We start from the raw sequence: 12,216 nt of genomic DNA, 5'->3' as shown, positions 1-12,216 counted from the left end.
GAAAAAAGTATGTATAAAACTTTTTTTGCCACTCGGACCTGGCTGTTCTGCTGTGTATTTTGACTCTGTAGTTAGTGCTTCTTGGGAGCAGGGCCCATGTTTCAATCATTTTGTGTTCTTCTCTGCACTGAGCATGCATAATGTAAGCATTTAATAGGTATCTATTAATGGTCATTAATACTTGTTTAGACCACAAGGATGCCATTTAATGGATTGAAACAGTAATTTAAGGGTAGTATGCCATGTTGGTAATCTAAGAAGTGCCAAGCAAAAGCTAAATATTAAAAGGATTTGGGTCATTTATTATGAAACAAAGGCGGAACTGACAAATTCACAATTTGATTCAACATGAAATTTGGAAGATTCTTAACTGGCTCAATTATTTAACTTCTAGGTTAATGTAAATAGTTATAGAAAACTGAATGGATTTATTTTCCCTTTGAATACCTACACTGTGGCAGCTCCACTGACCAGAAATAATTGTCCCAGCCACACTGTTTCTGTAAGAAGCAGCTCATGGATTTTACGGACGTGGAAACAGTGGAGGTAGCTCCCAGTATGCAGGTGACATTCAGACATGTGACTTCCTGATTCAGAGCTAAATAAGAAACTTTCTGACAAAACTAAATGGGCCAAAAGACAAAGGTAGTTATTCTTCATGAACTGCAGACATCTGTAGTTCATTGCCAAGGGATCACACATACATTAGAACCCAACAGCTTCCATAAGGTGGCAGAGGACAGAAGCAGGTAATTAAAGCCTAATAACTATTCGCTGATGAATAGTAAAACAAAATGCTTGGTACCTTTTTAAGCATGTCACTCATCTATCAGAAGCAAGAAAGAAAAAAAGAAGGAATAAGAGGGAGACTTCATTAACAGACAATCTATTTTTAAAAAAACTTTTGTTTTTATCGAGACAGAGTAAAGTAGGGGATGTTAAGAGTTTCAGGAGTTGCTACTGATTTTTTAGACAGTTCCATGAGTAAATATCTTTTAAAAATCATATGGAATGGTTCAGCATGGGATGATGGTGGAGGGAAGACTCTAATGGGCTAATCCTGGCAGTTGCTGTTAAGTGAAAAAAACAATTCCAGGTTGTGGTCCCTACTATTTAGGGCAAGAGCTTCTCTCTCCTTTCTGCCACTTTGTGTTTAGGACGCCAGGATCCTGTCAGTGCACAAGTCTTCCTTGTCAAGGAGCAGCAGAGTCTGCCTTCCAGAGGAGTTTTTCTTACACCCTCATTTTGGAGGTCTGAGAGAAATGCCACATACAGCCACAGCGGGGCAGTGAAAAGCCACCAAAAGCAACAGCTGACAGCCTAGATATCTCATTTTAAGGAAGGAAGGCCATAGGACCCTTAAAACTTCTGCAGTAGGAGGTCAGTGCCTGGGAAGAAGGCCAAGTGCAAAGGCACCTCTGGTTTTCAGCTTTTCAGCTTTTCAGCCCCAGTCACAGACTGCTCTCTCGTGGTTTGGAAGCTCACCTCCAGGTGGAGTACTAACTGACCGCTTTTGCTTCTGTTAAGAATACATAGAACTAGCAAAATCATCTTTTCTCTGGGAGCATTTTTCTGTGTAAACATGCTTTTTGACTTTCTCTTGAATTTGTTCATGAAGAAAAGCATTCCGAACATGTTTCCCTTCTTAGAAATATTTTGAAATGTATATATTCTAACATGTTTTTTGGAGAACATATTTGTCACAGCTTTAGTGACAAAGGCTAGCATATAAGGTTAATTTGGATTTCATGGATTTGTTTTTCCAACAATCCTTCATGTTTTCCTGTAAATGCCTTGCAAATAGGAAATAGTGGTAGTATTTTTCTCTGTGACCCAAACTGTAATAGTGAAAAAGAAACAGAGGAATGTGCTCATTTTTTTTTTCATCTCTGTCTGAGTCTTAATTACAGTGGATAAAGAGTCAGCATAATAATTTGGGCAGTATAGCTTAGTAGTTAACAATTTGGAATTTTTATTTGCTTTTTTAGGCAGCTATATTCCCAGTGCCTAAAAAATGCCTGTCACACAGAAGATGCTCAGTAAATATTCGTTGAATATATATGATTTAAAGTCAGACAGATGTTTAATTGTTAGCACTGCCATTTACTTCCCTGGGGTGAACTTGGACAGTTCAGCCCCATTTTTTCTCATCTCATAGTTGAAGACCCACCATACAAGACAACTGTGAGTATTCAGAGAGAGGACACATGTCAATGTCTGACAGAGTGCTCAGGACAGAGTGACAACTCAGCACATGTTGTTGGTGGTGGTGGTTGTCATTATTGTATTAGTTTATAATAAGAGGTCATGATCAATCTTTCTCCCAAGTCTGATAAGGGCAGTATGCATCAATGCTGCACAAGTATGTTACATTAAGAAAGTATCTCCCAATTCTGAAGGTTGGGAAACAGTTGCTAACAAGTAGTTCTAGAAATTCTTTTTCTCTAGGGCTGTGCAAAATTAGAGTACTTGTGCATATACTTACTTGTTTCTGTCCAAAGGCACTGAAATAAACTGTGGTGACCCCTGAAGGTCACCTGGTTTTATGATCCTATGAATTGATTCAATATACAACATGACCAGGGACTTGAGGTCAGATTTAGAAATTCATTTCAGCACGCTTGCCAGTACGTGTCAAGATAATAAAGCAATCTGCTTTTCTACTTTCATATTTCATTTTCTACCCAATGAGAAAATTCTTCTAAAAGTAGAGCCTGCTTATATTTGTTTTGCTTTGCTAAAAGTTTAAATTGCTGATTGACCTAATTATTGACTCAAATGAAGTACAAACCCACACAGCTGTTCTCTAACCTTCATTCTGTCCAAACCGAAAGAGTAATAAATGGATACTGAAGTAAGGAAACCTCTGCTTGTGCCATTCAGTACAATTTTTAAAAAGCATGGCCTAGCAAGCATTCCTCAGGTTTCGTCCGCGTCAGACATGCGATTCCAGAGAGCACGCAGTTACCTTTTCTCGAACCGACTCCCCAGGAACCAGCTGAGGCTCCAAGGTAATGAACAGGGTGATGTAGGAGCCTTCGCTCAGGCTTCGGACGGCGTCAAAACCCCGCTCCATAATCACACTTCGCTCCTTACTGTAGCCCAGAAGAACTGGGGGAATATTGATTTTAAATGTCCCATCAATCTGTGAAGAAAATACAGTTCTGTAAACATCCTGGTGATTTTCCAACAGAAGTTCAAAGGTAAGTGTCAACTCCTCATCATCTGATGAATTCAGTAAAAACTGCTCAGACTGTATTCAGGGCCCACCCCTTCTCTCCAGGCTTATCTCCTCAAGCTGTCACAGCAAGAGTTCTCTCTTTCCCTGCCTTCTTTGCTTGGTTCAGCGGAACATGTGTTAGTTGTGCAAGTTGATTCCAACACTAGGTTGCCTGTGTTCAAATCCTGGATTAAACTCAAAGTGACTCAGCTTGTGCATTTGTAAAAAGGAGATAATAATAGTATCTACTTTGTAGGGTAATTATGTATGCTGAATGGATTAATAGATGTAAAACACTAAGAAAAATGCCTGTCCTGTGATAAGTGCTCAATAAGTGTTAGCTGGCAGCCAGTCCCCTTTTCTGGGATGCCTCAGCTTCCCATCTCCACCTTTTAGAATTTTAATCATTTTTCAAGGCTCAGGTCAGATGCTGTCTCCTTCGTGATTTGTTTTATCTCCACCAGCCTTACATACAACTTGCTTCTTTCATTTATTGCATTGACACATTCTGCCAGACTTTACTGTTGTGTGCATATTTATTAGATAATTGTTCTATGCAAATAGAATCTATGTTGTGCTCTTTTTTGTATCATCTGTCTTCAATATGTGACAGTGTTTTCTATACACAGGAGGTGCTCAATAAATGTAGGCTGAACGAATTACAAGCCTCTTACATAAAATGACCTAAATTATGTAGAGGTTCAAAAAGGCAGAAGTTTTTACTCCTTTGTAGTCAAAGCAACACTACGTTTATGGAAGACTGTCTAGTACTACAAAACTACTCAGGTTTGAAATTCACAGATTTTCAGAGAATCCAATTTTTATTTCAGTGAATATGCCCTCTAGAGAGGAATGAAGGAAGCTCTTATTTATTTTCCTCTTTACATTGGTGGAGTTCCCCTAAAGCCTGTACCCACGCAGATGAGAGGATACAAGGAGAAGAAGAGTATAAATACAGCGCCGTATAAAGTACAGCTGAAATAAGTGGGCACATCTGGTCTGTAGAATAGATAGATGAGCCAGGAGGGAATAGACACTGTCTCCAAATAGTTGAAGTGTAAGAATTTAAGACAGAGTCTCTCACCCTGGGCACTGTTGATGTTTGGGGCCGGAGAACTCTTTGTTATGGAGGGCTGTCCTGTGCATTGTAGGGTGTTTGCAGCATTCCTGCCTCAATACACTAGATACCAGTTGCACCCCTACTAGTTACAACAACCAAAAAATGTCTCCAGATATTGTCAAATGTGCCCTGTCGGTTCATTTAAGAGCATGAGCTTTAGAATCAGACAAAACTTTAAAAATGACAAATGTGATAAAATCATTCTCAAAAGCAATATTGAGATGTATAAACTCAGAAGTTGAATAGGTCTCTTTACTTTTACCAATCTCATTCTTTTTTTTTTTTTTCCGTACGCGGGCCTCTCACTGTTGTGGCCTCTCCCGTTGCGGAGCACAGGCTCCGGACGCGCAGGCCCAGCGGCCATGGCTCACGGGCCCAGCCGCTCCGCGGCATATGGGATCCTCCCAGACCGGGGCACGAACCCGTATCCCCTGCATCGGCAGGCGGACTCCCAACCACTGCGCCACCAGGGAGGCCCCACCAATCTCATTCTTAAAGGATAAGCCAATGTAAAATGTTGGAAGTTGGTAAAAGTTGAATCCCAGATCTGCTGTAAACTTTGGGATTTGAGTAGTTACTTACCTTTCTAGGCTTCCGTTTTTTCATCTATAAAATGGGGATAATAATGTCTATTGAGCTGTTGTGAGGTTTAATTAAGGTGACATATAAACTAGCTAGAAATGGTATATATCAATAATAGGCACCTGATAAACATAGTTATTCCTATTATTATTACCAAGTTAGGAGTCTCCTTGTTTTGGGTAGCTCCAAAGCAGGACCTATGAATGGGAGTCCCAGGGAGGAATTTAGCTTATGGCACAGTTTAAAGAAGAAATTTATGACAGAGATATTGAAAAGAGAGCAAGCTACCTTATGACGTAGTAAGGTCCCTACTTCTAGAGAGTATGGGTATTACTAGGATATAGTAAAGGAGATTCATTTATCAAGAAGGGGTTTGGAGTAATTACTTCTGAGTACCCTTCCAAATGTGATGTCAAATAACATGGGCAGTTTGATTTGCAAAATGATGTGCTCTTTAAAATTTTTTTCATTTCAAATCTCTTCGAAGAGGGAAATGTAACATTTTTGGCATGCATATAGCTGCAGCATCACCTGTAGACAGTCCCTTTGGTCTAGAAGGGTTGCAATTCCAAATGATTCTTGAAATTCCAACCGATCGAAGCCTCTCACACTTCAGTTTTGTTCTTGGCCTTGCTTGAGTCTGTGACCCAGGCAGCATTTGCTCTATGTGGTCATCACATGTGGATTTAAACTGTTTCCTCTGTAGCTGTGTGAGATTAACACAGTCTTTGGCTCAAAGCCTCCTGTTGCTATGGATTTAATACTGGGATATTAAAGCCATTTCAGAATCTTTAACTGTCTCAGATTAGAGCTACTATGCCATTCAAGAATTGTTAACCTAATGGATCCCCTTAAGCAAAATTGTTAAACTCTGAAGAATGGTATTTTAGTTGAGCAAGTCGCTACCAAACATTTTTCATTTTTGAAATAGTGAGGACTCTGGAAACATTAAAGCACTTGATTAAAATGGGCCATCAACTGGCCTGGTTGTTTTCTTCAAGTTATTTTCAGGCATCTATCCACTCCACTTTTGTCATTTTTGACAAGTTTCTACTTTGTCCTACCTTCTTCACTTTCATTTAAAAGTTAAAAAATTCTCAGGTTGGCAAAGTTGTACATTAACTACTAACTGTAAGGAAGATAGATGTTTTAATAAGTCATGCAAATATGACAGAAGATCAATGGCTTTATATAGTGATTTTTATCTTTCCAATAGTGGCCTTGCACATAGGTTCTCTCAGTGTTAAGGGTATACTTCCACAAAAAAAACCTTTAACAGGAAAAATGGATAGAGCCCTATTCCTGTGAAATTCTTACTTTTGATGCTTACCCTTGCCTGGAAATATATCGTGCTAAATGGAATTTTCACACATCCCAACCAATGTCTCTCAATACGGGTGTGGATTCCACTTCCTCTTTCACGGTCATCCTAAAGGAGGGGTGGGAAGTGATAATTGTTTAACAACTCCGGATAGGAAGTGGGAAAGCAGCAGGATTTTAGCTGAAAGCGCGGTAGGTTTAGGTTAAACAGATCTAAGTCACATTCTGGTTAAGACACTTAATAGTTCTGTGGCCCTAGGAAAGTCATTTAACTTCTCTGAACCTCAGTTTCCTCATCAATAAATTGAGAATTTAACAATCTACTTTGTAGGAGTATTTTAAAATTAAGACAATGTATAAAAAGCCCCTAGTACAATTCCTGGATCATAGCAGACAGTCAAGTTGAAAATAAAAAAAAAAAAACTGGTTCTTTTCCTCCCTTCTTTCTTTCCCCATTTATACATGTCAGGTTTCAAACATTCCAAATTTTGGGATTGATGGGGCTCAGGGCAGGCTGCCCCCAAATATGCCAAAGTGGCATATGGATTAATTTGAATTCAAGTTACTTGAAAAGCAGCTGGTGCAAGAACACTCTGACCCTCCTTTGTCTGCAGAAAGCAGGAAATAAATCTCCTGTGTGAAAGGTGCCCTCCCTGCACCTGGGGGTAGAGAGACATCCTTATCACCAGAGACGGGGAATCCAGGGCTGAGGAGGCTGTACAAACAAACCTTGTTATTTCTTTACTAATTTACCCAAAACCAAACATCTATGTCTTGTCAATTCTTCACAAATTTATTGTTTCTTTGTCTAAAAGGTATAAAAGTTGTCTGTTTGGTCACTTCCTAGATCGTACATCTATGAGACCTTTGTACATACAAAATTAAAAGTTGTTTATTTTTCCCCTGTTAATCTGTCTTGTGTCAATTTAATTATTAGACCAGCCAAAAGAACACACAAGCGTAAGGGGAAATTTTCTTCTCCCTGACAGGACTTACACAATGGGTAGAGGATAGAAAATGAATACAGACATCTTTCTCAAAAACGTGAACTTACCTCTAAGGCATCATATAGAACTTCATCAAAAATGTTGATGAACACGTCATCTTTCACTGACTGCAAACTGGTGGTGCTGTAATCCCCATTGGGGGCCCTGCAAATGGGCACCCATGATCAGGGAGCATGAAAAGAGCAAAAGAGAAATAGTGAGTACTCAAATGTCCAAACTGGAAAAATACCTGAATATGAGCATAGATAGGAGGACTAATGGCAGTTGTCTCATTTAAAGGATTTCTCTAGCACAGAGACCCTATAAGGTGGTACCTATACTCAAATGGCAAGGCAGTAGACTGCAGGCTCCGTGCAGAGAGACAAACCCTTTTGCTGGCTTGTCCTGGTGAGTCTCACATCATCTCCCAACCATGGTGAGCTTTGCAAGGAGCCAGCTGGCTACATACAAGGTCTCCAGCTGATATTGGTGCTGGTATGTGGACTTTCTAAGCAACTGGGCTCTGGAAGGTGCTTCTCTGTCAGACCATTCCCTGGTCATAAACCTCCTATTGTTACGTGGCTGGTTGGATGGTCCCTGCTTCCCACTCACTTTCCCCACAGGTAAGTAAAGCAAGGTAGGGGTGAGGTTCATCTCCTATAACATCACCTGCTTTGAGTCCAGCCAAGCCTGGCCCAAGCAGGCCTCTCCATGGCATGGCTCAAGACCAGGCTACTGCATCTATTGTGCTGAGCATTCACCTTTAACTTTTCTCATTCTTTTTGCTTGTACTATGTCTAAGAGTGGTATCTGTTTCTCCCTTCTGACTTAACTGGTTCTAACCCTTGCTCAGTCTCTAATTTACTATTTGGCATTAAGCAAGTCACCTTTCATCTTTAGGTTTTAGTTTATTTTCTATAAAAGTAGAGCACTAGACTAGATAATTTCTGGGTTGATTCAAGATCTGAAATAATGAGTCTTTTAAATAGGTAAAATCATTTAATCAAAAAATTTAAATGCCTGTGTATTTCTGACGAGGGAGAAAGCTTAATTTATGGGAACTAGGGAGCTTCAAAATTACTTAAAGCTTCTAGAATTGGGGAGATGGGGAAGAAAAGAAAAACAGTGTTGGGGCTGTGGGATTGAGGGACTGGGAAGCTTGGGCTGTAAGAAGCCAGAGCCTGGAGAGGAGTGAGGTGTCCCAGCAATGAACCCAAGTTTCAGAAGTTGGATATTTTCCCATTTTATTCTTGATTGGAGTCACTTGTAGAATGAGGAAAGTATGCTTACCTAAGTGGAAGTTCGAGTTCCTCATTCCAGCTGGGGTTTGGACCTTCAGCTGTAGTTGTATGGCAAATTGTTCGCTGAAATGAAACTTCTACAAAAGGACGTACTAAAACCTTAAAATCAAGAGCAAAGAGTCTGTAACCGTAGAATTATTTTGATCCTAACAGAGGTAAAATACATTTCTAAATGGTGTGTTTCCAAAGAAAACAAGGCAGAAAACAGACTATGAACTTTCTAGGCAAGTCTTAAAAATAGAAGGGGCAAGATTCTAAGTGGGGATCCAGCACTGGGGTATTTCACCTGGCCGAGGGGGTAGTCAGCACTGTGGGTTGGGCTTTGTGTGGTTGGGGAAGCAGCATGCTTTTCGCTGAAAGTCCTTGAAGATCTCGATGGCTGCTGGAATTTGCTAGGAGAGAAAATGTATGAAAGAAATAAATGACATGGAAAGTCTAATTATATACTTTGCAGACGGTTTCTCCAAAGATGTATGGTATTGGTGGCTATGGTGACAGACATACTCTCTAAGCTTGTTGATGCTTCAGAAGTCTTTTTGCATGCTCTGGTCCTCCTCAGTCACCTAGTGACTACGAGAGCCTTCCCAACTTTCATCCATAGGCCTGCATGTCTGGTTGGAATAGAGGAAAGGGACCTCTTCTCTCTGCTCTCTCATGGGTGCCTTTTCCCCTGTAATTGAGAACCTCAATCACTGTCAGGTAGCAGAATCCTGAGCTTCCTAACCAGCCTGCCCTGCCTCCATCCAATTCTGGTCCTTTCCCACTGTATTTTCTTTGAACATGCACTCTCCAGTAAACATGAGCTATATATCCCAGGTAAGACATCTCTCTCTGGGCCTGCCAGGCATCAATGGGAAAGGTGGTCAGGGATTCCTAGCTTGAGTTAGGATCTATGAGTCTTGCCCTCTTTCCCTTTTGAGCTGCCATTCTTTTTTTTTTTTTTTTTGCGGTATGCGGGCCTCTCACTGTTGTGGCCTCCCCCGTTGCGGAGCACAGGCTCCGGATGCGCAGGCCCAGCGGCCATGGCTCACGGGCCCAGCCGCTCCGCGGCATATGGGATCCTCCCAGACCGGGGCACGAACCCGTATCCCCTGCATCGGCAGGCGGACTCTCAACCACTGCGCCACCAGGGAGGCCCTGAGCTGCCATTCTTAAAGGGAGAAATGAACATCATGTCCAGAGATTCTCTCCCAGATACCTTCCCCCTCATCCCAACAACCCACTTGCATATTTGTTTTTCTTTTTTTTTTAAAATAAATTTATTTTATTTATTTATTTTTAGCTGCATTGGGTCTTTGTTGCTGAGTGTGGGCTTTCTCTAGTTGCAGGGCGCGGGGGCTACTCTTTGTTGCAGTGCACGGGCTTCTCATTGCAGAGGCTTCTCTAATTACAGAGCATGGGCTCTGGGCGCGCGGGCTTCAGTAGTTGTGGCTCATGGGCTCTAGAGCGCAGGCTCAGTAGTTGTGGCGCACGGGCTTAGTTGCTCTGCGGCATGTGTAATCTTCTGGGACTAGGGCTCGAACCCGTGTCCCCTGCATTGGCAGGCAGATTCTTAACCACTGTGCCACCTGGGAAGCCCCTGCCTATTTGTTTTGAATTTTATGGTTTGCCAAGTATTTCACATTCACCTGCTTAGCAAAGTACAAATCGTCTTTTTCCACCAGACTGTTTTACCTTTTCACAGAAAGGGTTTCAGACAAACTATGAGGCGATGAAAGTAGAACATTTAACACAACAGCTGCCAGAGAAAACCTTTTCCTGTGTGGAACACTGTCAATTACATTATTATACAAACACTTGTTAAGTACCTACTATACTTTAGGCCCTGTGTTAGACACTGGGGCTGCAAAGGCAAATAAGATAAACTTCGGCTCAAACTAGATAAACAAATAATCACAATATAGTGGGATATATGTTAGACTAGAGGGGTGGGCATGGGCCATAAGAGTGCAGAGAAGGAGTTGAAAAATCCTGTTTAGTTTAGTTGCAAGGGCAGAAGGTTAAGATTTGCGTGGGTTTAGTGCAAGAGTTGATATTTGAACTGACTTGATGAGTTTTCACTGAAATGTATAACATATAGGATCAACTATGCTTCCCTGTAATTGTCTGAATGAAATGGTTTAACTCTTAAAAAATTTCATGGAAACCAAAAATAAGAGAAACACCTACATATCTTTTTTTAAAAAAACAGCTTTTCACCCCACAGTTAAACTTTAATGCAGTCAAGATGAATGTTGGGCTGTGTGGCTTAAGGAAGCAATGTTATGGCACAGATTCAAGAGCTTAAATGGACATTTACATATAGCAAAACACTGAGAATAGCTGGTGATGATCAGATGTTCTGTAATGGGTGGAAGAGTTAGTCAGCAGAAAAATAAAGTAGGGCAAAATAATAGGGGGTGGATAATTTAAAGGGAAGACCCTAGGGACAAAAGATGCCAGAGGCTAGCAGGGTGTGCTTCTGTGATCAGAGAGCTGGATGACCTTGGGCAAGCCACCTACACTCCCTTCATTTCCATTTTCCCTTTTGTAAAATGGAGACAGTAATAGTAGTGAGAAGTAAGTGAAATAATATAAATGAAAGTGACTAGCATAGTGCCTAGAACACGGTGAAGGTACACTAAATTATAGTTTCCCTCATGACATTGACAAGGGCACCAGCAAAGAGAAGTAATTCTTGGTCCTTCCATCTCTGTTCTCTAAGGGGATAAGAAACTTTGGCTCACCTTACCTATGGTGAGGGGTTCCCCATTGCCCCGATGTAGTGAAATACAGTAGACATAATTCACTTCTCTGAGCAGATAAAAGAGAAGTCACAGTTTTGTGCTCAAACACATGTTTCAGAATCTAGAATATACACCTTTTGGGTATCTGCCCAGCTCTCACCCACTTCTCTGAGAACTGTCCCCCATCTTCAGGACAGGTCCTTGTGACCTGCCACTCTGACTGTAGGTGACTAGACATGGATCAACACCTGACCCAAGTTAGGACCTTCAGATTCACCCCTGGGAAGCTGACACCTGGTGGGTGGTACCCTGACAGGATGGACCACTTCCATCACATGGAGAATAATAAAGCAAACCCACAGAGGGAAGCAAGCAAGAGAAACAAAGGGGCCTCTGAAGAAGCCCATTTTAATCTTTACTGTCTACCATGTAGTTTGGCTGTATCTCTTGTTCTTGAGTTCTATGAGATATTCCCAATAAATCCCCTCTTTACCCTAAACTGACTGATTTGGTTCTGTTACTTGCAACCAATAGGGCCCTGACTTCATCAAGAACCCTCTTCCTCCCCGCCATCCCTGCCCTCGGCACCCCCAGAGTAACAACTATGTTAAAAATGAGAGTGAACATGCTCTAAAGAGGTTGGATCCTGCACATTCTATCCCAGGGCTGTTCGGAGGGCTCTCACCTTGTCGTTGGCTTCCTCACTGGAATGTCATAAGCCCGGATAATGTTCACCAGCAGCTTTATGTCTCCATCGGACAGGTTTTGGGCTGTCACCTTCTTCCGACCTTTTCTCCTTGGCCTCAGTGGTCGTTTTTGTTCTGCCAGCTTGAAAAGGCTCAGGCCCAAAATGCTAATGATTACAGAACAAGATTAGGATGCCAGGGAAAAGAAAGATCTGGAAAGTCTTGAGACAACTTCCCAAACGCTGCCCCAAGGTCCCTCACAAGCCCCTGAAAAA

At 41.5% G+C, this 12,216-nt stretch overlaps 1 protein-coding gene across 3 annotated transcripts in view; it reads right to left on the bottom strand.

Moving 5' to 3' along the window:
• Nucleotides 1-12,216, bottom strand: part of CC2D2A (coiled-coil and C2 domain containing 2A) — a 136,776-nt gene that overhangs the window by 20,696 nt on the left and 103,864 nt on the right. For all 3 annotated transcript variants that reach the window (XM_082629876.1, XM_082629877.1, XM_082629878.1), the window contains 6 exons: nt 11,941-12,108; nt 8,816-8,921; nt 8,519-8,628; nt 7,297-7,393; nt 6,253-6,351; nt 2,969-3,145 (listed from right to left, as the gene is read on the bottom strand). In XM_082629876.1, the coding sequence (XP_082486002.1) occupies nt 2,969-3,145; nt 6,253-6,351; nt 7,297-7,393; nt 8,519-8,628; nt 8,816-8,921; nt 11,941-12,108 (757 nt within the window). The remainder of the gene's footprint in view (nt 1-2,968; nt 3,146-6,252; nt 6,352-7,296; nt 7,394-8,518; nt 8,629-8,815; nt 8,922-11,940; nt 12,109-12,216) is intronic.

Source organism: Mesoplodon mirus (assembly GCF_964341445.2).
Source record: "Mesoplodon mirus genome assembly, chromosome: 2".
In the NCBI taxonomy this organism is placed as follows: Eukaryota; Metazoa; Chordata; class Mammalia; order Artiodactyla; family Ziphiidae; genus Mesoplodon; species Mesoplodon mirus.
The sequence above is the reverse complement of the archived record's forward strand: the minus strand, read 5'-3'. Positions and strand labels throughout refer to the sequence as shown.